The following is a 26,479-nucleotide window of genomic DNA, read 5'->3' as shown; positions in this document are numbered from 1 at the left end:
CAGTGACACTGACATTACCACACATACAACAACAACACCAGCTCTCTACAGAGCCGAGATCTGACATCAGAGAAAGTGTCCAGAAATTAAGACAGACACACAGATACTGACAGAACTGTTATAGCGGGTGTCAGTCAAGAAGTCCACTTCCAGAACAACAATTCACAAATAATTTACTCACACCCTTGTCATCCAAGATGTTCATGTCTTTCTGTCTTCAGTCGTGAAGAAATTATGGTTTTTGAGGAAAACATTTCAGGATTTTTCTCCATATAATGGACATCATTGGTGCCCCGATTTGAACTTCCAAAATCAAAAGGGCTCTGAACGATCCCAGCTGAGGATGCATTTTTTTTGGAAAATAAAAATTTGTATACTTTTTAAGCACAAAAGCTTGTGTAGCACAGGCTCTGGGATGCGAGTTCATGACGTACTATTGAATCACGTCGAAAGATCACACCAAACGTAGGCAGAACTACAGACCCAGTGTTTACAAAGCGAACACGCAAAGACTAAGAAAGTGCAAGTAAATCAAATGCTGTTTACAAACAAAAAGGTACAAGGATGTCGGACGATTCTGAAGTTGTAGAAGAAAATAAGATGGAGTTTTTCAACATACTCTATCTTTTTGAGCCGGAGTACATAGATGATGAACTTGTGGTGATTCGAAGATGTGATTCGTAGTAGTGATGGAAAGTTCGGATCATTTTACTGACTCGAACTTTTGAGTCTTGTTCAGCAAAATGAACAAATCTTTTTTTGAGTCATTTCGTTCATTTTAGCAAAATCAGCATCACGTGACAGCCCCATTAGATGAACGAACGACTCGAAAAACCTGAAGACTCGAAACAGGTGAACTAATTCCAGTACAGAACCTAATGGGATGTTGTGCATGTGCAACTGAACAAATCACTCCCCGAGATGACTCGTTCTTCCCGAGTCACATTAAAGATTCATTCTAATTGAACCTGTGCTACGTGAGCTTTTGTGCTTAAAAATATACAAACTTTTATTTTTCGAAAAAAATCACAGGTCGTTTCACTAGATAAGACCCTTCTTCCTCACCTGGGATCATTTATTAATGCATTTAAACTCCATTTTGGAAGATCAAACTCAGGGCACCATATCAGTCCATTATATGGAGAAAAATCCTGAAATGTTTTTCTCAATAAACATGATGTTTTTATGACTGAAGACAGAAAGACATGAACATCTTGGATGACAAGGAGGTGAGTAAATTATTTGTATATTGTTGTTCTGGAAGTGGACTTCTCCTTTAAATTAGTTAAATTGAATATTAATTATGTTATCTTTTCCAAAATATTAACAAAATCTTAATATAACTGCAAAAACTGTACAATTTTTTCTCCCACATTAACCTCTTCCGCCAATATAAATAATTAAAATATACATACAATTTAAATATATAAACAAAAACATGAACAAATAACTTGCTACTTTTACTTATTCTTTAAAATTGAGATAACTTAAATATCCATATTAACTTAAACAGCACAAACACTTTTTTTAAAGTTGAAAACACACATACTTATTCTCATGTTGAATTTTAAATGTAAATGAATGTATGTAACATCAAATACATATTCACTAATGAGCATCAATACAAAAACTAGATTTAAAAAAAAAAAAAAGACAAACTTCAAGTTGGCTTGAAAAAGTCTAGCCAGAAATGTTGAAGTAGTATTAAAAGTTCGAAGTTTAAAGGTTTTCAGTCTGAAATAGTTGAGTTTTAACCAGCTGGTTAATCAAAAAAAAAAAAAAAAAAAAAAAAAAGCTGATTTACCAAAAAAGACCTGTTGCTTCCACGTTAGCATGTAGCTAACATGATTTAACAAAAATAAACAGCTGAATTGGCTGGAAAAAAAAAAAAAAAGTTAACTGAACAAAAACAGCTAGAAACCAGCTAAAACCAAATTATAGGGGGAAAAACAGCTACAACCAGTTAATTTAACAAAAACTGTTAAAAACCAGCTAGAACCAGCTGATTTATTAAAAATACATGCTGAAAACCAGCTAAAACCGCACCCTGAGTGAAAACTGGTTTTAGCCTTTTTTTTTTTTTTTAACAGCTGGTTTTAGCTGGTTTTTAAAACCGGTTAAAACCACTTTTAACCTTAATCAGCTAAAACCAGCAAATTAAGTTAAAAACAGCTTAAAAACTAGCTAAAACATGCTGATTTAAAAAAATAATAAGAAAAAATAATAAGAATCGGCCAAAAACCAGCTAAAACCAATTGATTTAGGAAAAGAAAACAGCTATAAACCAGCTAAAACCAGTTAAAACCAGCTGATTAAAAAAGGCTAAAAACAGCTGATTTATTAAAAATAAAAGTGAAAACCTGCAAAAAACAAACAAACAAACAAAAGTTCATTTTATGAAAACTGGCTAAAAAAACAGCTAAAACCAGTTAAAACCACCTCATTTATTTAAAAAAAACTTAAAAACCTTGCTTAAATCAGCTGATTTAGCAAAACCAGCTAAAAACCAGTTAAAACCAACTAAAAAAACAAACTTTTTTTTTTGTTCATTTAATGAGTTAGTATTATCCAACAGCTTGTGTGTGCTTTGAGATCTCAGTGAAATGTTCAGTCATTTCAAAGGATTTTTAATGAAATATTACAGCGACAAATAATTTGCCATTGGAATAAAGTGAGCTAATCACAATCATAATCTACACACGGACGTGAACAGAAACGCACACTTGTGTCAGATCACAATTAATAAAGCAACACAAGCATGTGTTTGACTCTGAGCCTCGCGATCCTAACAACCGCAGCTCGTTCTGACCCCAAATCCACGACAAGCGTCTTCATAACCTTCCTTCCCAGATCCGCTCCAAATATTTGCCGTCGCCATCTGTTAGAAAAGACGGCGGCGTGTACCAGAGCAGCTAAAAACATAAGTATTCTGCTTAAAAGCGCAGGCGGCGCGTCTGCCGCGTCTTTGACCCCAGAGAGGCCGTCAGACGGGAGGCCGCGGCACGAGCGTGTCGGGACGACCTTCGCCTGCTGTCTCTCTCTTTCTCTCTTTCTCTGGAGGAAGGCAGACGAGACGAGGCGAGCACGCGAGCGGACAGCAAATCCCTGCCGGGCCTGAGGAAATGTGTCCTTGCTGCTGACGTGTGGGGTCTGTGCCATTTATCACACGCTGTGTAACGCCGAGACAGACACACATTTGATCCCGTCTATCTGTCCCTAATGCCCAGCCCGTCACAACCATTGTTTCCTGACCCAAAAATCATGAGAGTTCAGTACTTACATGTACCACGTGTGCTTCTGGATCAGCTCTAACTGCAAGACAAACACACACAGAGACACGGTTAGACTCAGCAGAAAAACAGCAGCTGTTAATGAAGCAATCAGACAACAGATCCAGTCTGTGATAGTCAATTTGAAAACAATATTGGAAATAAAATCAAGATTGGGAAAGCAAAACTTTATTATGTTGCAACATACAGTGCTATGACCAAAAAAACAAAAACAAAAAAAGGTTTATATTGTAATTAATTAATTTTATATTAATTCATTTTGGAAATAAATTTGAAACTAAAAAGGCATAAAAGGCATGTTATTAATTCTTACAAATTAAAAAGTAAAACTTGATTTTAATTTATTTATTATACATTTTAAAGTAATATTAAAATAAAAACAAATCTGAAAAAAAGCAAAACCTTATTAAACTAGTGTGAATAAAACAAACAAACAAGCAAACAAACAAATAAATAAATAAATGCAACATTTTCTCTGGCTTTTATGTAGATTTTGTAATAAGGGATATTCCCTATGCATTTAAAAAAAATAAATATTATAATTTCAATGATCAATTAATTGATTTTCTTTAGAGATATTAATTATAAGTATGAAAAAAACAAATGCTTCCCATTTTGGTTGTAATTGAGTATAATTTCAATATTAATGATTATAGTTCTTACTAATATTTTCTATTATAGTAATTTTAATTTTATTCTTGTTTTTCTTGCTCTTACTAAATTTTAATGTTGCTAATATTGAAACTAAAACTAATAATACAAATTTTCCAATTGTTTTTGTAAAATAATATAAAATAAAATAATAAAATAAATTAAAATTTGTGTATTTAAATTGATTTCACTTAATGTTATGTAATGTTAATGTAATGTTATTGTAATGGATATTAAAAATTATTTTACTTTAGTAACATTTTTGAATGTCTGAATTAATTGAAAACATTACCTTAGTGCATAATAATAATAAGAATAATAATAAGAAGAATATAATAGTTTTTTTTTTTAATATGTTTACATCATGAATTAATTTTTATAGTAATTTCTATGATTTTTTAAATTTATTTTAGTTTTAGTTTGTCTTTTACTATGCATGAAGTTAAACTACATGTAAGTGATAAATGTTGCCTGAAAAAATAAATAAATAAAATAAAATAAAATAAAATAAAATAAAGGTATATTTAATTTTATCTCAGTTAATAATAAGTAATGGATTTTCAAAAATGATTTTAATGTAAAAAATTAAATTGGGAATATTAATTTAAAATATTACCTTAGTGCAGTAAATTCCAAGTAAAATGTGACAAAAAAAAAAAAAAAAAAAAAAAAAAAAAAAAAAAAAAAAAAAAAAAAAAACTAATAATATTACTCAATTTTAATGTTGCTAATATTGAAACTAAAACTAATAATACAAATTTTCCAATTGTTTTTGTAAAATAAAATAAAATAAAATAAAATAACATAAAATAAAATAAGCTGAAGTACTAAATCTACTAAAATTACTGAAAGAAAAAAATATATATATACTGCCCCTGTACAGTACGTAAATTTTATAATAAGGAATACTTACATATTTGATTGTTTTTTTTTTTTGTAATTTAGTTGTGATTTTAGTCCCTTTTTGTTGTTGTTGTTGTTGTTGTTCTTGTTTCTTTTCTTTTCTTTTTTTATGTTAAGTTCATTAATTAAATTGAATAGTAATATTTATGCTTTTTTGTTTTAGTTTCAGTCTTTTATTACATACATAACATTAAAGTACATATAAGTGATAAATAATGGCTGAAATAAAACAACACAAAATAAAAAAAATGAAAAGCTGAGGTAATAAAACTGTCGGGGAAAAACTAATTAATAATAATAATAATAATAATAATAATAATATTGCCCCTGGTCTGTACAGTACAGAAATGTTATAATAATAAACACTCCATATTTGATTGTTTTTGTTTGTGTTTTTAATATGATCAAATTTATTTTAAATTAGGGCTGTCAATTTAGATATGAATTTAATGTGATTTATGACTGTCTGGATGTGAAGTTTGTGAGTTTCACTAAACCAAATGTCTGAACGACTTCAAGTTGTCACATTTAAGCACCCTTAAGTGGCAGATAAAAACAAAACAAACACGGTTTGTCGCTTTACATGTCAGTCAGACTCTGTCAGTCTCTTGCTCTCTTTAACAGCAGTTCAGTGTCTATCAAAGACTTCAGTGAAGTAGTCAGCTGTGAACTCTAGTGTTGTAGGCTTGGCAAAAACAAGCGCTAGTGAGCGACTCTTATGAAAAATGACAAATGGGACACGCTGCGCTCTCGTGACCTTCATGGAAACGTGTAAGTGAAGGCCACAAGACTGCAAGTCCACATCAAGCACCCGAAGTCTCCAGAAGATGAATCCTGGAGCTGAGAGGGGTTGGAGACTCACAGATCAGTGCTCACGTTTCATCTGAGAGCAGATACATCAGTGTCTGATGACAAATGATGAGAGCAGCGCTCACATCCAATTATTATTTGCATCTCTGTGCTGGAGGGGGTCAAAACTGCTGTCTACTGTTTTCTTCAATCATCTGTTTCCATCATATGTATTTTACACATGCGAACGCCTCACACACACACACACACACACACACACACAAAACCCTCCAATGAAAAAGATTTAATGATGTTTTTTCCAATCAAGAGACATAACTAACTAGGAAAACAAACAGAGGCTATTAAAACTTTAATGGTTCACTCACAAAACACAAAGTAGCGTCTTTACGCAAACAAATTAGTATAAAAACATCCATGTGTCAATTTTGCTTCGAACTGAATGTGTTTTACATGTTTTTACCAATGATTTATACCATGTTTTATAAATGAAGCCCAATGTTTCAAAGGTACTAGGTGTTTATTTACAAACTTGAGCCAAAGCAGTGTTATTGATGACTAAACACTAAAACTAATACTAAAATGAATGAATGACCGAATGAATGAATGAATGAATGAATGAGTATATAAATAAATGAATTTGAGAAATCCTATGCTATTAGACATGATCTCATCATAAATCTTTAGAAAAATATGCAGAAGACAAAATATATTTGGACAGAAAACTGAATGCCTTTATGCCAGAGCTGGATAATTGATATTTGATTTTTAATTATAATTTAAAAAACTGGATTCTGAATAAGAAACAAATAATACATTATAATACAAAATAATACATTATTTGCTAATAATTAAGGATCAACAATAATGATTGGAAATAAATAAATAAATAAACAAACACATACATTTTTCAATAAGGATTGGTGTATATAAATAAATAAATAAATAAATAGATTTTGTAGCTACATTTTTAATTGCACTGGACAAATTACTTACGTTTATTTAAGTTCATTATCTAAATAAATATTTATTTTAATAAGAATAGGTGTAAGTAAATAAATAAATTAATTAATAAAGTTTATTATCTAAATACGTTTTTATAAGTCTGATGTAAATAAATAAATAAATAAATGAATGTTTTAGCAACAGTTTATTCATATCTATTTGTTTATTATCTAAATAAATGTATTTAAATAAGGACTGCCATGAACAAACAAACAAACAAACAAAATAAATAAATAACATATTAATATATTAAAAATATGTATTTATAAAATAAATATTTCAATAAGGATTGGCTTAAATAAATAAATAAATAAACTTTGCAACATATTTTTAATTGCATTGAACAGTTTATTTATGTTTATTTATTTTATTATCTAAATTTATTTCAAGAAGGACTGAAATAAATAAATAAATAAATAAATAAATAAAAAATAAACAAATAAATAGAACTTTTAGCAAAATTTTAATTGCACTGGACAGTTTATTCATGTTTATTTGTTTATTATCTAAATGCATTTAAATAAGAACTGCAGTAAACAAACAAAAAATAAATAAATACATAACATATATTAATGTATTAAACATTGATTATAAAATAAATATTTCAATAAGGAGTGGTATAAATAATTAAATAAATAAATACATACATACATAAATACATACATAAGTAAATAAACTTTTAACTTTTTAACTGCACTGGACAGTTTATTTATGTTTATTTGATTTATTGAAGGATTGGCGTAAATAAACAAACAAACAAACAAATAATTTTATATATATATATATATATATATATATATACACATACATATTTAAAAAAGAAAGTATTTTATCTTAATAAGGATAAAGAAATAAAGAAATAACTATTTTTGCAATATATTTGTAATTGCATTGAACAGTTCATTTATGTTTATTTAATTTATTATCTAAATAAATTTATGTCACTAAGGATTGGCGTAAACAAACAAACAAACTAATAAATAATATGTATTATTATATATAAAATATTTATTTATAACATAAATATTTATCTTAAGGATTAGTGTAAATAAATATTTTTGCAATATATTTTTAATTGCATTGGACAGTTTATTTATGTTTATTTAAGTGTATTATCTAAATAAAGTTATTTCAATAAGGATTGGTGTAAATAAATAAGTAAATAAATAAATAAAACTTTTAGCAACATTTTAATTGCATTGGACAGTTTATTCATGTTTATTTGTTTATTATCTAAATAAATGTATTTAAATAAGGACTGCAGTAAACAAACACACAAAATAAATAAATACATACATACATAACATATATTACTATATTAAAATAATTATAATATAAATATTTCAATAAGGAGTGGTGTAAATAAATGAATAAATAAACTTTGCAACATATTTTTAATTGCATTGGACAGTTTATGTTTATTTAAGTGTATTATCTAAATAAAGTTATTTCAACAAGGATTGGTGTAAAAAATAAATTAAATTAAATTAAATAAATAAATAAATAAATAGAACTTTTAGCAACATTTTTAATTGCATTGGACAGTTTATTTATGTTTATTTGATTTATTATCTAAATAAATTTATTTCACAAAGGATTGGTGTAAATAAAACATAAATAAATAAATAAATAAATAGACTTTTTAGCAGCATAGTTTTAATTGCAATTGATTTTATGTGTAAAGTTTGTTATCTATTTTTTTTTTTTTTTTTCAATTTATTGAAATAATATTCAATATGCCACAGAAAACAAAATGGTTACTTTGTCAAGCATTAAAATGTGATCAACAAATGTAATATGTAGATATAACTTACTGCTGAGGCCCGTTTACATTATTAGAGTTGATTGTTAAAATCCACAATCAATCAAACTATCATTTATTACATCTTACCACAAAGTCCATTTTCAACTTGTAATAAGAAACAGCTGCCTGATATTTTCAGGAATGTCTTGTTAATTTTTCATCAGGAATGACTCATTGCTCACCGTGAATATTAATTTTTCCAAGTCTTTATGAGACACACGTGAGGGTGTTTCACAATTCAACCACTATCAAACTCTATCAGTGACTTCAAGACGTGTGTTTCCTGCAGGCTTGTCCTTGAAAGCCACTGTGACTCATTAAAATGCCACACTCGTAAAAGGTAACGAGAACGAGCTAACGAGACGTGAGACGTGATCATGAGACCATGTACAGAGAGACGACTGTAGGCCGACATGTCAGGCAGGAAACGCACTGGAGATCTCAGCTCTCTTTCTCTAAACTAACAGCTTTTTCTCGAATTTTTCTTCTGAAATTCCAGAGGAATGAGACCGAAATGTCCCATGGTTTCGGAGAAACTGTTCATTTGTAGTCCAGAGGAATAAACTGAGATATTAATACAGAACTTTCATGCGGAGCCAGAGTTTCACTTCCTGTTTAAGCTGTTTCTCCATGGAAACATGGTCTTGAAATGGTCTTCCTGCGGAGCGAGTGAATGACTCGACGGCGTCTGTATAGAAGTGTGACGTAACGGCGATGGAGGAGGCGGCGGCCAGTCGCCTCACATGGGAAAAGAACAGATTTCATACGAACTACGAAAACGACCTGAAGTCCTCAAGGTTACTGTGACATTTCAGGCCAAATTCAAAAAGAAAAAATATTTAATTATACTCTTTTTGAAGTAAATGAAGCCTTTTTGATTTACACCATCATTTTCATGACAAAAATCTAATGCAAAAACATTAAAATGAGTGACAAAAAATAATAATAATATAACAATAATAATAATAATAACAGTAATGTTATTTTGTATTACATACTCTTTTTTTTCAATTTCAAAAAAAAAAAAAATATGTCCGAAAATCATCAATAAGATCAATAAAAATGAGTGAAAATACACTGAAAATATATGCTAATATTTTATTAGATACTTAAAAATAATAATAATAATAATAATAATACATATTTTTAATCAATTGCAATATTAGGAATTCAATGTTTTAGTAAAAAAGTAAAAAAGATTAAAAAAAAAATTGTGATATATAGTGATATATGCAATTGTTTTGTTAAATACTTTTTTACAAATTAATTACATATTTTTATTTATATACATTATTGAGAATTATATTCTTTTTTTAAACATTTCCAAAATGCAAAAGATCAATAAAAAATAGTAATAATAAATTAAAAACATATGCTATTTTTAATAAATACTTTTTTTTACATTTTATTTTTTTATTACAATACTGAGAATTAGATTTTTTAAAAATATTTCCAAAATCAATGCAAAAAAACAAAAAACAAAAAAACAAAACAAACAAACTAACAAACAAACAAAAAAAACGTATATATATATATATATATTATTAATGAATTACATATATTTTTATTTAATTACAATAGAAAAATAGATTTTTTAACATATTTTCAAAATCAGTGCAAAAGAGAAAAAATTTGCTAATTTTTTTATTATTGTGTTAATACTTTTCTTACAAATTATTTACATCTTTTTTTTTATTCAATTACAATATTGAAAATTTGATTTTTTAAATATTTCCAAAATCAACGCAAAATCTAAAAAAGTGATAAAAAAACTAAAAATTGTAGAATTTCTTATTAAAAACTTTCTTTTTTGTACAAATTAATTACATATATATATTTTATTTAATTACAATATCAAGAATTTGTTTTTTTTATATTTTCAAAATCAATGCAAAGAGAAAGAGATAATAAATTATAAAAACTTAAATAATAAAAAATAATTAAAAAACTATATTTTATTAAATACTTTTTTTAACAATATTTTTACTGACAATATGATAAAGACAATTAGATTTTTAACATATTTTCACTATCAACACAAAATCAATCAATTAATAAATAAAAGGGTATGTAAATATTTTAAATAAATATTTTAAAAATGTATACAAATGTTTTATTCGTATCATAATATTGAGAATTTTTTCACATATTTTCACATTGCAAAAATTAAAAATGTATGCTATATATATATATATATATATTTTTTTTTTTTTTTTTCTGATTATGGTGTAACGCTTTACAATAAGGTTCTATTTGTTGTTAGTGTGTTAGTATGTATTAACTAACATGAACAACAATGAACAATATATTTATTACAGTATTTATTCATGTTTGTTAATGTTAGTTAATGAAAATACAGTCGTTCATTGTTAATTCAGTGCATTAACTAATGTTAACAAACACAACTTTTGATTTTAATGATGCATTAGCAAATGCTGAAGATTAATAAATGCTATAGAAGTATTGCTCATTTTAGTTCATGTTAACTAACGTAGTTAACTAATGCTAACTAATGAACCTTACTGAAAGGTGCTAACGATATTCCTTACAGAGATTTAAAGAGACTCATCCAACAAGATAAAGACTGAGACAGAGAATTCTCTTGACCCTTGCACTGAGAAAAACGCAAATCTAACCCTAGATATGTTTCTGATCTAGATTCAGTGGTGTTCAAAGGTACTTCAGCAAATATTCTGTCCCTTGTCTCTGGTGTCACACTATGAATCACAGCCTGACAAACTGACAGATATCAGCTCCAGAAGGACTCTGATTTAAGCATTTATTCAAGTCAAAAGCAGCTTTTTATTGTTTAGTATCTGCGTCCTCTGTGAGGAGAGAAAGGTCACGGCGATCTCAGATGTGTGTGGACACGCTGAGCTCATCTCCAAACACACAAACGCACTACCTTTGAACTGTCCGACTAGCTTTACTATCTGCACATCAAACTTACATTTCAAACCCTCTTTCTCTTTATCGCCGAGTCACAGTACCAAGATCCCCCACCGAATCTCAAGCAAGAGAGTCTGAAAACGCTACAGAAACACATTTTGCTGTCTAAAATCCTACTTTTCTCTTTCTTTTATGCGCAGGTTGCACATATGCATTGAATTTTTTTTTGCACTAATCAGTTGTTCCACAAGGTGGCAGCACTTTTTTTGGTCAGTTGCAACTGCAAAGTGGACCAGACTTTATGCTGACAGTACAAATACTTCCTTTTACCATCACAGTTGGTTATTACTTAGTTTACTAGGATTAAAGTTCATCTAAAAGTAGTGTTTATGTATGAAACTGATGTTATATAACTAACCCCATGAAAATGTTTCAGTTCAAACTCATCTGACTTACCGTTAACCGATTGCCAGCGTCGACTTCGATCATTCCTCGCAGAAGGTTCTGGCAGTCCGGTGGGATAAAATGTGGCATGTGAAAGACACCCAGCTTCACTTTTTCTAACAAGTTTCGTAAATTATCGTCGTCAAACGGCAGAGCTCCCTGAATGAAAGACACGGACAACAAAAAGAAAAGACATCAGTCTGGCAAGAATTTCTGAGTAAATGAGGATTTCTGGAGAGGCAGAACAAATTAGAAGAAAAGTGCTCAGAGGATTGACCCAAAAATGATACATTTTCATTTAATAACTCTCGCTGCTTTTTCTTATGTAAGGGCTCTGTCTAGTACTGCTGACATGCTACGGATGAGGTGATGAGGTTTCATTTTCATTTCTGATGAAAAAAACAAAAGAGGAATAACAAAAAACTAAAGAGACTGGACTGGTGCATAAATGCACTCCAGTCACATTCAGCATCAAGTCCAGCTGCCAATGCAGTCTTGTCAGAAGTAAATTTTATTTTTGGTTTTGGTGCTGTCTGCCTTTCTGCAGAAGGGCAATATATATTTCATAGAGGGACGACCGAATGAACTTCAGCAGAAAAAGAAAAGAAAAGAAAAGAAAAGAAAAGAAAAGAAAAGAAAAGAAAAGAAAAAAAAAAAAAAAAAAAGAACTTAAGACGAGACAAACGATGCAATGAGATATGAAGACAATGAGAAGAGACAAAAAGACAAAAAGAAATGTAATGAGTTGAGGCAAAATAAATGAAGGGAAGAGCAGTGTACTGATAAGATAGCAAAACAACATAAAACAAGACAAAATGAGAGAATAGATGAGATGACAAAGTGAGACAAGACAAAAATGAGACATTAGAAAAACTAAATTAAATGGCATTAGAATAGACAAAAAAGAAATATCGGGGTGACATAACAAATGAGATGAGAATAGATGAGACAAAATTAAAAAAAAAAAAATGAGACAAGATGAGATAAAACTAGACAAGACAAAAGAGCATATAAGATGCAATAAAATGAGACAAAATAAGAGACGAAAATAAGACGAGACAAGGACAAACAAGATGAGACAAAATGAGATGCGATAAGATCAGAGGGGAGAACAGAAGAGACAAAACAATATGGAACAATACTAACAAAACAAGACAAAATGAGATGCAATAAGGTGAGACAAAATAAGAGACAACAATGAGATGAGACAAAATGAGATGGAATGAGATGAGACTAAAGAGGAAAACAGAAGAGACAAGATCATTTGAGACAAGACCAAATGAGACAAGACCAGGTGACATAATAAATGAGACAAGATGAGATGAGACAAAATGTGGTGAAATTAGAGAAGCCAAAAAGAGATGCAATAAGATGAAACATTAGACATAAGACATGAGACATAAGAATAAATTAGACAAGATGAGATGAGACAAAATGTGGTGAAATTAGAGAAGCCAAAAAGAGATGCAATAAGATGAGACATTAGACACAAGACATGAGACATAAGAATAAGTAAGACAAGATGAGATGAGACTAAATGAGACAAAATGTCTCATTTAGTCTCATTTAGTCCCCCAAAAAAAAAAAAAGATGCAATAAGATTTGATTTGAGATGATGACCAAATAAAAAAGCAGAGACAAAATGAGACGAGGTGAAATGAGATGAGACAACAAGCCGAGACAAAATCAAAGAAGAGAATAGATAAAAACGAGACAAGGTGAGACAGAATGACAGGAACAGACGAGTGAGAAAAACAGAAGAGACAAAACAACATGGGATGAGATCAATACGAAACACGGTAAGGTGAGACAAAAAGAAATGAGAGAACAGACAAAAATGAGACAATGCAGGGTGACATGAGATGAGACAAAATATGAGATGAGGGAGGAAAACTAATCAGAAGAGACAAAACAACATAAGACAAGCCCAAAAGAAACAAGGTGAAATTAAATGCAATAAGATGAGAAAATGACAAAACAAGGCACAAAAATGAGAAGGTGACATAAGACAAAACAAAATGAGATGCAATGAGAGGAGACAAAATAATATGGAAAGAGACCAAGCATAACTAAGTAAAATGAGATGTAATAAGATGAGACAAAATAAGAGACAACAATGAGATTAGATAAAGAGACACAAATTAGGAAAACAGAAGGAAAAGACAAGACAAGATGACACAAGACCTAACAAGACAAGACAGAATAGACAAAATAAAAGAACAGAAAAGACAAAAAAGGCAAAAATGAAACAATGTCAGTAGAGACAAAATGAAATAAGAATGGACAAAAAGAGACAACACAAGTTGACAAAAGAATGAATGAGATCGAGGTCAAACGAAACAAGTCAAAATGAAATGCAATAAGGTAAGACAAAAAGAAAAAAGGCACAAAAATGAGATAAGCAGGGTGACACGAGAGGAGACACAATGAGATGAGAAGAGAAGAAAACAGAAGAGAATAGATAAGACAGTATAACATGAGACCAAACAAGACAATACAAAACAGACAAAATAAAAGTAGGGAAAAGACAAAAACGAGACAGGGTGACATGAGATAAAATGAGATGAGATGAATAGATGCAACTGAGATGAAAAAAGAGAAGAGGCAAAACAAGACAAGATTAAACAAAATGAAACGAGATGATACAAACGACAAAAGAGGAGACAAGACCAGGTGACAGAAAAGAAAAGAAAAGAAAAGAAAAGAAAAGAAAAGAAAAGAAAAGAAAAGAAAAGAAAAGAAAAGAAAAGAAAAGAAAAGAAAAGAAAAGAAAAGAAAAGAAAAGAAAAGAAAAGAAAAGAAAAGAAAAGAAAAACATTGAGCTGAAGTTCCTGAGTGATTGCCTGAATGTAAGCTCTAGTTTGTTCTGAAGATGAAGAAGCTCCTTGAATGATCTCTGACGAAAGGACTGAGTCATCATCATTTCTAGAACGTCAAAAACAATCCAGCTCGGCTTTAAAATGCAGGCCAGTGGCTCTGTGTGGAGAGATAAACCTCTCAGACTCAAGGGTCTCAATTTTACTCTCAAAATTGAACAAGAGCATTTCAAATGAGCTGGAACTCTTGGGGATATTGCTGCGGTTCAGACGTGCAGGTAAAACATTTCAAATAAAATCTGCTAATAATGCAGAGCAGAGGTGCAGTCCATATTTGCTCTAAATTGTATTGTCTTTGGGACTTAGAAACACCAATTCCCAGCCTTCATTCAAATATGAAGAAAAAGAATTGCTGATAACATTGTGAAAACGTGAGATTAACTTCAATATCCATCACACTGTCAAAAAAGCAACATAATGCATTGTGTTTAAATGTTGTTTGTGTCTTTCTACACAATTTGATCAAGCTAAAGAGAAAATATCTGGCATAATCTAAGACACAGTTCGCACAAAATTGAAAATTCTGTCAAACCTGTATGAATTTCGTTCCTTTACCAAAAAGGAGATATTTTGTTGTTATGTTCGTGCTGCTCTTTTCCATACTCTGAAATCTCAAATAGTTTTTTTTCTTTTTTTCACCTAATATTTATTTATTGTTTCTCAGAATAAACCTAGTTATATGGATTTAGATCAACAAGAAGGTGAGTACTTGTTGACAGAAATGTTATATTTGGGTGAACTATTCCTGTAAGGTAAAGTCTGGAGTGACTTTGCAATTAGCCATGACTCACCACCAACAAAGCAAACAGAATGACCCCACAGCTCCAAACGTCTGCTTTCCTTCCGTCATACTTCTCTCCCTAACAGAGACAAGACAAAGTCAAAATGTGACCATTCTAATTCCAGATCAGGTCACACATTCATAGTTCTCTTTTTTACTTCCACATAGCAGAAAGTCTGACAGCCAGGTAACACTCACCCGGATAACTTCAGGACATGCATAATGAGGAGATCTGTGAAAAGAGAACATCAATTGGAGTTACCACTTCAATACATCACACAAATTTTACAGTATTTATTATATTGAACTACTACTACTGTCACACAAATTCAAATTTGTTGACAATTTATATATAATATAAATAATGGTTTGGTATTTTTGCCAGCATTGTCTAAAGATGATTTGAGCCGATTTTGGTGAAAACTGGACAAACTGTTTAGGACGGGCTTGAAAAAGTACATTTTTCAGAAAATTCTAAATTGCAAAAAATCTTGACTTCTAGAAATGTCAATTTTGGCATGCATTTGATTTGCTCTAAGCCAAGGAATCAGATTTTTTATTTTTTTATTTTTTTGGACCTTACAGTTCGAAAGTAACTAACAGAATTAATTAACAGAAACATAAGTGGAAATTTGGCCTGTTTGTGTTGCTAGAGAGTTTGATTGAGAGACTCCAAATTTGTTGTGGTTAATGATGAGACTGTCCTCTATCTGTGTGCCAAATTTTATAAACCTCCAGTAAGCGATTCTATAAAATTCATAATGCACTAAAGCATTTGTAAAAATTTTACTACAAAATTCTAAATGGTCCACACACAAAATGACTGACATACTGTAGGAAAGGACATTAGGCATTGTTTGATTCAGTATGCCATTGTAAATCTAACGAGACCAAGCTTGTGTTCTTTTGGCCAAACTGGTCATATAAGCAGAAATGTCAGTGTTTTAAAATGTGTTTTGCCCTGTAGGTGGTGCTCTGCCTAAACTATTTTAGGCTCACAGGTCATGCTTGTTATAACGCATACCATGTTTGGTCAGAATCTGCTAAAGCATTGTGGAGATATAGCCTCATGTCCATTATTACACAAACTTCGTCAAATTCGTTAACACCCTTCACAAAATCTGTTTTGATATAACCTTTTGATAACTTTTCGACAGAATGCTCTGAAGATGATCTGAGCCAGTTTTGGTGAAAACTAGATAAACCATCTAGGACAAGTTTGAAAAAGTAGATTTCTCAGAAAAATGTAAATTACTAAAAATTGTCACTTGTGGAAATTTAAATTGGCATTTGATCAAACTGGTATGCATTCAACTATGCATGGTATGCATTCAACTGTATGAGCCAAGGAATCAGAGGATAAAATTTCGTTTTTAGACCTTACGGTTTAAACATTATTAGCAGAAATGAGTACAAATTTGGCCTATTGGTGGTGCTACAGAGTTTGAGATAAAGACTCCAAATTTGCTATGGTTAATATTAAGATGGTCATCTGTCTGTGTGCCAAATGTCATAAAATTCCCACAAGTGGTTCTATAAGTTTCATAAGATTCATAACAATATGCTAAAGTGTTTGTAAAATACAGTATTTTGCTACAAAATTTGAAATGGTCCTCACCCAAAATGGCTGACATAGGAAAATTGGGTATTGTTTGATTTGGTATGCCACTCCAAATCTAATGGGAATGATCTTATGATTTTCGGTCAAAATGTTCAGTTATTTTAAACAAAAACATCAATTTTTTAAAATATATTTTGATTAGTAGATGGTGCTGTGCCAAAACTACTCATGTGCCCTCAAGTCATGTTTGGCATAACACGCACTAAATTTTTTCAGAATCCGCTAAAGATATACTTGTAGATATACAAGATATATTTGCCAGCATTGTCTGAAGATGATCTCAACCAATTTTGGTGAAAATCGGACATACCGTCTAGGAAGAGTTTGAAAAAGTAGATTTTTCACAAAATTGTAGAAATCTACATTGTGGTATGCATTCAAATCAGGAATCAGACGAAAATATATTTTGCTTCTAGACCTTATGGTTCAAAAGTTATCAGGATGAATATGAGTGCAAATTTGTCCTATTGGTGGTGCTACAGAATTTGATTTAGAGACTCCAAATTTGCTGTGGTTAATATTGAGACTTTCCTTTTTTACAGCATTGTTTGAAGATGATCTGAGACATTTTTGATGAAAATCAGACAAACCGTAGAAAAAGTAGATTTTTCACAAAATTCTAAATTGTGAAAAATTACATGTTGGTATGTATTCGACTCAGGAATCAGAGGAAAAAAAACTGCTTCTAGACCTTAAGGTTCAAAAGTATAAATATGAGTGCAAAATTGGCCTATTGGTGGCGCTAGAGAGTTTGAGAAAAAGACTCCAAATTTGCTGTAGTTAATATTGAGAGAGTCATCTATCTGTGTGCCAAATTTCATAACTTTTATCAAAGCTATGGTGCTCACTGGGATGATGCAGGTTTAAGTCTGACCTGCAACATCTCCTAAAATCATCTCTTCTCGTTTAGTCACTGTACTATTTCTGTCAAATAAACACAGAAGACAAGCTGTAATTCCCCAAAGCAAAAGCACTCTGAATTTCAGTAGACATTTTCCATCTGCACTGATCCGTGACGTGTGATACTTTTTGCTCAGAATGATTAATATCAAGATCTGGTTGGAGGGACAAAGATACACTGAAGAAGATGATAACATCTTCCCAGAATAATTAGGGTCACAAACGTTGATGGTACTTCCTGTTTCACTAGCTGACATCCTGTCTCCATTAATCTTTCTTGACAAATCCTCTTCTAAAACAGTGTCGTGCATCGGCGCATAACGCTCTTCCCATCAACGCAAGTGTGAACGTGGCTTTTTCAGAGATAAACAGGCACGTTCAGAGTTAATCATATTATTTGCGGAGTTTCTCAGTGAGCTGTCAGCATCTCCCATGATCCTTCGAATACCTTCACAAGCGTGCGTCTATGCAAATATGAATATCCTGTTAGTGAGAGCTTTTGCTTATCATCTAATGTATTCAACTTGAAGCACTACAACTGCATACAGAAAGACTAAAAACGTCAAGTTAAAAGCTCTCGTTTGGCTTCAGCGAGAGATGATCTAGAGACGTGGAAGGAGGAACTTTATGCAAAGAAGCTTGTTTCTTCCACAGAAAAACAAACAAACAAACAAAATTTTTCACAACTGTGAGTTTGTATCTTGTAACATAAAAAACGTAGTTTTAAAAATAAGAACTTAACTGCCACTTTTTTTAAATCTCATAATTCATCAATTTGGACTTTTCTCGTAATTGCAAGTTTGTATCTTACAATTATGGGTTTTTTTTGTTTTGTTTTGTTTTGTTTTTTGTTTCTTGGAATTCTGTTTTGTTTTGTCTCTGACAAGGAATAAAATCTAAAAACAGAATTGATTTTGTAACTTGTATTTTTTTAATTTCACCACTGAAAAATTCTGACATTTCTCACAATTGCAAATTTACATCTTGGAATTCTATTTTTATTCCCCCACCATGGAATACAAAAAAATAAATAAATAAATATGGCAATTCTGACTTTATCACACAATTCAGAATTTTTTCTCCCAATTGCAATTTGTATCTTGTAATTCTGTATTGTTTTGTTTTGTTTTGTTTCTGACATGGAATAAAAAAATAAAAACAGCAAATGTGACTTTATATCTCACAATTCAGACTTTTTTTCTCAGATTTGAGTTTATACCTTGCATTTTTTTGTTTGTTTTTCAGTTTGTTTTTGTTTTATTAGTTTATTTGTTTGTTTCCATCATAATTCAGACATTTTCATGTTGCATTTATATCTTGCAATTTGTACTTTTCTTTTTTTTCAAAACTGTACCATTTATTCTCATAATTTAGACTTTTCTTCACAAATTATGAGTTTACATCGCACAATTATTACTTTTTTCTCAGAATTTCTCAGAATTTATATATATATATATATATATATATATATATATACACATATACACACACTGACCAAAATTATAAACACAACGCTTTTATTTTTGCTCCCATTTTTCATGAGCTGAACTCAAAGATCTAAGGCCTATTTCTCTCACAGGTGTGGCATATCAGGATGTGGCATATCAGGCTGATCAATGCAGTTTTACTGTATTGGGGGGGGTCCGGGGGGGTCCGAAAACCAGTCAGTATCTGGTGTGACCACCATTTGCCTCACGCAGTGCAACACATCTCCTTCGCATAGAGTTGATCTGGTTGTTGACTGTGGCCTGTGGAATGTTGGTCCACTCCTCTTCAATGGCTGTGCGAATTTGCTGGATTTTGGCAGGAATTGGAACATGCTGTCGTATACCCCGATCCGAAGCATCCCAAACATGCTCAATGGGTGACATGTCTGGTGAGTATGCTGGCCATGCAAGAACTGGGATGTTTTCAGCTTCCGAGAATTGTGTACAGATCCTTGCAACATATGGACGTGCATTATCATGCTGCAACATGAGGTGATGGTCGTGGATGAATGGCACAACAATGGGCCTCAGGATCTCGTCACCGTATCTGTGCATTCAAAATGCCATCAATAAAATGCACCTGTGTTCGTTGCCCATAACATACGCCTGCCCATATAACCCCACCGCCACCATGGGCCACTCGATCCCCAACACTGACATCAGCAAACCGCTCACCCACACGACACCATACATGCTGTCTGCCACAACATGTTAAAATTGTACGTTTACAACTTACAATTCTGAGAATTCAATAAAAAGAAAGTAATATAATTTATCACATAATTGTGAGATAAAAAGTCGCAATTACCTTTTGTATTTTCTTTTAGAATAATATGGCAGAAATAAGCTTCCATAATAATTCAGACTTTATCTCAGATGCACATATCTTGCAAAATACTGTACAAATATGTCTATATCGTAAATACTTTTGCAACAGAAGTTGGTTTTAAGACTGGTGAATTTATTAATTCTAACATGCAGCTGTCGTTATGCGTTTTATAATAAAACATTTCTAAATCTGTTCAGCATGCATCAAACTCTGAAACAGACTCAGTTTCGCTCCAAACTCTAAAATTATTGCCCTCAATGCATTAGCCTCGACGGGACTTTAGCTTATTACAATTCGGATGGCGTGACGGCCGCTGCATTTCAGTGCTTTCCTCCGCAGCAGGTGCGTTAAATCGCAGGGATCAACACGAATCGGATGTTTTAAGGCCGTAAAATGCTTTCATTGTTTATGTTGATGAGGAAGGCAAATTAGAGATAAAAATACAGCCATTAACGGATGAGTTTATGGAGGACCCCTGCAGCGTGTGGTGCCAGATCATTTATCTACTCCAAGCTGTTTGCTAGAGCTCATTTCCTCGCTCATTTCTGCAAAACTCGTCAACCAATGACAGGCAGATATTAGACGCCTCATAACTGATGTGGGTGTGCAAGCCATCAGACGTATGGGTTCAGATGTCTCTTTCGTGCGACGTACAATGATCATTAAGCCAAAATGGTGCGTCGTAATAGGGGTACAACAATAAACAGCAGAAACTCCAGCGGACGGCGTCCGTGAAGTGTGGAATCAATAACGCCGGTGTTATTTTGAGTGTGTAGGTTAATCTCTGGGCCAGAGTAGGGCTTTTGCAGGTTGTATCGTTACACAAAATCACTATCTATCAAACCCTGAGTGTATCTACACACATGACAGTTTGGATTTAAATGCATTTATTAGCGTGAGCTATAAATCACATTACACAAATAATGAAACACCTGACATTTGTGTTTGCGTGTGTGTGTGTTTGAATAATTGAATGAACAAGCTTTTTTAAAGAATAAGTTTGAAAAATAAATAAAATATTTTTAAATGAATGAATGGACAAATGAATGAATAAATAAATTAATTAAAAAAAGCTTTTTTAAATGCATGAAAATGAACTTTTTAAATTAATGAATTGTTAAACAAATAAAATGAATGATTTATGAGTGAATGTGTGAATAAATAAACAAATGAATAAAAATAAAATGAATAAACAAATATTTGTACAAAATTCTAAATAAATAAAAAAATCCAGAATGAATAAATTAATTAATTAACATACAAAAAATGAATGAACAAATACTTTTAAGAAATTCTGAATAAATAAAAAAATTTAAATGAATAAATGAATTACTAAATTAACAAACAAATAAAATGAATGAACAAATAGTTGTAAGAAATTCAGAATAAATAAAAAATGCTTAAAATAAATAAATGAATAAATTAAAAAAACAAATAAAACAAATGAACATATCTTTTTAAATTAATTAATACAAACAGATAAAATAATAATAAATAAATAAATCAACATTTTGAAAAACGCAAATTAATAAAAACATGATTTTTTAAATTTGGAAGGATTAATGTATTATTTTCTTTTTCTACTTCATGTTTGAATTAAATACATTTTGAACATGAACTTCAACTATTTTAAAATATACCTAAACTACACTATTTTTTTTTTTATTATTATTTTACATAAATGGTCTTCTTTTGAACTTACTATTAGTGTTGTTTTGATATCATTTAAATATTATAGATTTTACCATTATATACATATATATACATATACATACATATACATATATATATATATATATATATATATATATACACTAAATCAGTTATTTTTATATTTTCAGTTTTCATTTTAATTTTAAAATTTTAATAATTGACATTATTATTTTTATTATATTTATATGTCTATACTATTTTAATTAATTTACAAAATTGTTTTTAAAAGAGTGGATTGAATAAGTATATTATTTTTTAATTAATTAACTAAATTAATAAAAATAAATAGAATGAACGAACAAATGTTTTTAAATGAACAAATAAAAATAAAATAAACAAATAAAAAAATAAAAATAAAATTAACCTTACACATAAATTGCATAAATAAATAGTAAAAACTAAACAAATAAATAATAAATAAAATATAAAAGAATACATGTATGTACTTCTGTATTAGGCATTTTTGTAAGTGTTAAGTAATCTTTGTGATGTACAGACACAAGAAACTGAATGTACAGTCAGCTAGACACTGTCACCAAACAAACCCTTTCAGGAGGGATAAAAATAGTTTTGGGGTCACTGTAAAGCATCAAGGACACTTGGTCCAGAATCAGCACAGATCTGATTTTCGGCTGATGGGCGATTCACAGATTCATCCCGATAGCCGATGTTGAGTCACGCCGCTGCGAGGATACTGTGACTTCCTGTGTGACACAAAGTCCCGCCGCTCCTGACCCGCGGTGAGCGTGACGCCAGCGCACACAAAGGTACAGGACGGTCCGGTCTGACCTCAGCGGAGCGCTGATTATATAACGTGAGGTGACTTTCTGTACGGTGACTGCCACGCTGATGTTACTGCATTGAGATTTAATCTATGGCCGTGTATGCTGTAATCCTAAAGGTCGGGCAAACATGGCAATATTAATCTACTGATGAAAGCAAAAGCTTTTACAGCATACTGTATGTGGAGGGCGAAGTCACTTATTGAAAGGAGAAATAATGACATTAAGAAAGAAATGAAGGTTAATAAATGAGTCAGGCTCGTATCTCTTCAGCCCAGACCTCGAGGAAACAACAGAAGAAAAGAAAGCGCTGGCTTTCATCACCACTAATCACACTGATGATGTCAGAGGGGGCGGGGCAAACAATTCAGAATAAAGATCATTGGTTGCTTCCACATGATTGACTTCTCATTAAAGTGCATGTCTTTTAAAAGGCAAATTAACGAATTAAAGCAACTAACAAAAGATTTTTTGTTTCATGTTTGATTTAAATACATTTTAAATCTAAACTAACTTTTTAAAACTATTTTAACTATTTTTTAACTATTTTAAACTATTTAAAATAAGAAAAAAAAGATACTTTTATTAAAAAAAACACATTATAATGATCAGAATTGAAATGATAGACTTTTAGAGCATTACCAAACACTTCTTTTTCAAATAAACTTTCTATATTTTAGTATCATGAGATATTGTATTTAATAATATTTTTATTAATATTTTAAATTAGCTTTTATTAGCTATTATATGAAAATAAGTTGTAATGATTTTGTTGTGTATTTTTGACATTATTATTATTATTATTATTAATATTATTATGTCTATACAGTTTTCATTAATTTTCATTTTAGCTTTAGTAATTTTAGTATATCATCTAACAGAAATTTTATTTTATTATAAATGTTATTATTTAAGAAGTTATTTATTTTTTTATTTAAAATATAATTTATTATAATATGTTTATTTTGTATAAACTGACTTTCTAAATTGATTAATAAATTAATAAAAAAATAAAAATAAAAATAAAAATAAATAATGAAGGAATGAACAAATGATTGAATGAATGAATAATTGGATGAATGAATGAATGAATGAACAAGCGAACAAATAAATTTTTTTAAAGAATGAGTTTTGAAATGAATGAATGAACAAATAAATGGATGAATTAAAAAATGAAGAGTTCAGATGCAAAACCAGTTAAAAGCCATCTTGGTCAAAAATGAGATAATGATACTGAGTGAATGCTCCTGACACACAGTATACGTTTATCAGATACTTTTACCTCAAACTCACTAAATTTCAGCCTCAGCCCAATCAGAAGTACCAGTACTTACCTAGAAACCTATACAAAGTAACCAGAAAGAAATGCTCATTTTAAAGAAATATGTCAGATGGATTTAGAGGCTTTTGCATCTGAACTCTTCAAATAGTGAATGAATGGGCTTTTAAAATTAATGAATTAATAAACAAATAAAATTAATAACTTGTTTAAATGTGTGAATGAATTTACAAATGAATAAAGGTATAAAAGAATACATGTAAAATGAACAAATATTTTTAATTAATCCTGAATAAATTAATAACAATGTTTCAAAATAATAAATGAATTAATACATTAACAAACAAATAAAATGAATAAACAAATTATTAATTGACTAAATTAATGCACATTTTTTAATAAAAAATACATTAATGAATAAATAAACATAAATCACAGAAATAAATTATATTTTAAAATATATTAAAAAAGAAAGCAGTTGTTTCAAATCACAAAAAAAATCTAAATATCACTTTATTTATCATCTAAAAACAAACAAAGCAAGTTAAAACACCACAAAACAAAAAGCAAAAACAAACAAACAAACAAGCAAACAAAAAAACAAAAATAAAACAAAAAGCACACAAAGCAAAACAAAAACATTTTAAATCACAAAACAAATCTAAATATGACTGTATTTTTCACAGTTTTACTGCCAAAACAAGACACAACAAAATAAGGCTAAATAAAATAAAAAGCAAAACAAAACAAAACAAGTCAAAACTCCACAAAATAAAAAGCAAAAACAAACAAACAAAAACAAAACAAAACACCACACAACAAAACAAAAACACACGAAACAAAAAGCAAAACAAACAAAAAACAAGGCAAAACGAAAAGGAAAAACAAAACAAAACAGAATAAACAATTTTAAAAATATATTAAAAAAGAAAACAGTTATCAAAATATTACTATATTTTTCACAGTTTTTACTAGCAAAACAAGGCAAAACAAAACAGAGCAAAATAAAATAAAATAAAAACAAACAAAAACAAAGCAAGTCAAACACCACAAAACAAAAAGGAAAAAACAAACAAAAACACAAAACAAAACAAAAAGTCAAAACAAAACAAAAAAACACAAAGCAAAACAAAAACACAAAAAACAAAAAAACAAGGCAAAGCGAAAAGGAAAAACAAAACAAGACAAAAAAGTAAGGCAAAAAAACACAACACAAAATAATGCAAAATAACAAAAGTAAAACAAATCAAAAAGCAAGGCAAAAAATAACACAAACCAAAATAAAGCAAAATCAAATAAAAAAAGCAAAACAAAAAAACAAAAAAGCAAGTTAAAACACCACAAAACAACAAGCAAAAAAAAAAAAAAAAAAAAGCAAAGCAAAAAAAGAAGCACAAAACACCACAAAACAACAAGCAAAAAAAAGGAAAAGAAAAAGAAAAAAAAAGCAAAGCAAAAAAAGAAGCACAAAACAAAAGTATCAATAAAATGCAATTATAAATGCGGCCTTGGTGAGCATAACAGACCTCTTGTGGAAATAATAAAACATCTTAGTGACCACAAACTTTGGAATGGTAGTATGTTTTTGAAAAAAAAATCATTTATTTAAATTTTAAACAAATAATTGATACATTTTTTTGAAACTGTACACAGTCTTCCATCATTTACAGATGAGATGAATGCGAGTGACTGTGGTGCTCAGAGAATGAGTAGCGTGATGTGCTGCTGTGATTCAAGGAAACACTTTACTCCTGAATGAACGTGTGGAGTGACACGCGACCTCTGGATGAGCGAGCAAAGGATAAATATCTCTCTCTCTCTCTCTCAGTGTGGACTCAGTGTGACTGACAAGGAGCTGAAGGCACCAAACACTCTAATATCACAAGAAAAACAAGTAATCATATTCTGCATTAAGACAACACAGCCTACACCTAGAACAAGTAGTTTTATGTATTTTCACAATTTTGCGAAATTAATGCAAAAAAAAAAGGAGAACACTGAAAGCACTGAAAAATATTGCTGCTACTAAAATAAGCTGCTTTTTATAAGATATAATTTATTAGTCGCATTTGTGATGAAATATGTAGCAGATATTTCGAGACAGTTTTCATGAGATTCGCCTAATTAGTAACTACTTCTGACAGTTCACGATTTAGATGAAGTCAAATGAGAAGCTGATATGTGATGCAGACTGTGACAGTTTTATGAGTTAAAGATGTACATTTATAATGAAAAACAGGACCATTTTTGCTCGTTTGAATGAGAAATACTGAATATTCACACTTCAAAGCTCCTTGCTAGTCTGTCCCAGCACTTTGGCAGAGATGCTGTTATTCACTTCACATAAAAAAGTTGAATCATAACAGAACAATCATGAAAAAGCCATATTGAAGTCTTGAAGTCTTAAAAACCTGCTTA

At 30.3% G+C, this 26,479-nt stretch overlaps 1 protein-coding gene across 1 annotated transcript in view; it reads right to left on the bottom strand.

The window, feature by feature from the left end:
* brsk2a (BR serine/threonine kinase 2a) overlaps positions 1-26,479 on the bottom strand; it is a 271,593-nt gene that overhangs the window by 35,703 nt on the left and 209,411 nt on the right. Inside the window, 4 exon segments of the mRNA XM_051100124.1 lie at positions 3,281-3,312; positions 11,806-11,952; positions 15,461-15,529; positions 15,649-15,682. Coding sequence (XP_050956081.1) covers positions 3,281-3,312; positions 11,806-11,952; positions 15,461-15,529; positions 15,649-15,682 — 282 coding nt within the window.

Source organism: Labeo rohita, chromosome 25 (assembly GCF_022985175.1).
Source record: "Labeo rohita strain BAU-BD-2019 chromosome 25, IGBB_LRoh.1.0, whole genome shotgun sequence".
NCBI lineage: Eukaryota > Metazoa > Chordata > Actinopteri > Cypriniformes > Cyprinidae > Labeo > Labeo rohita.
This window is presented reverse-complemented; position numbering and strand designations above follow the sequence as displayed.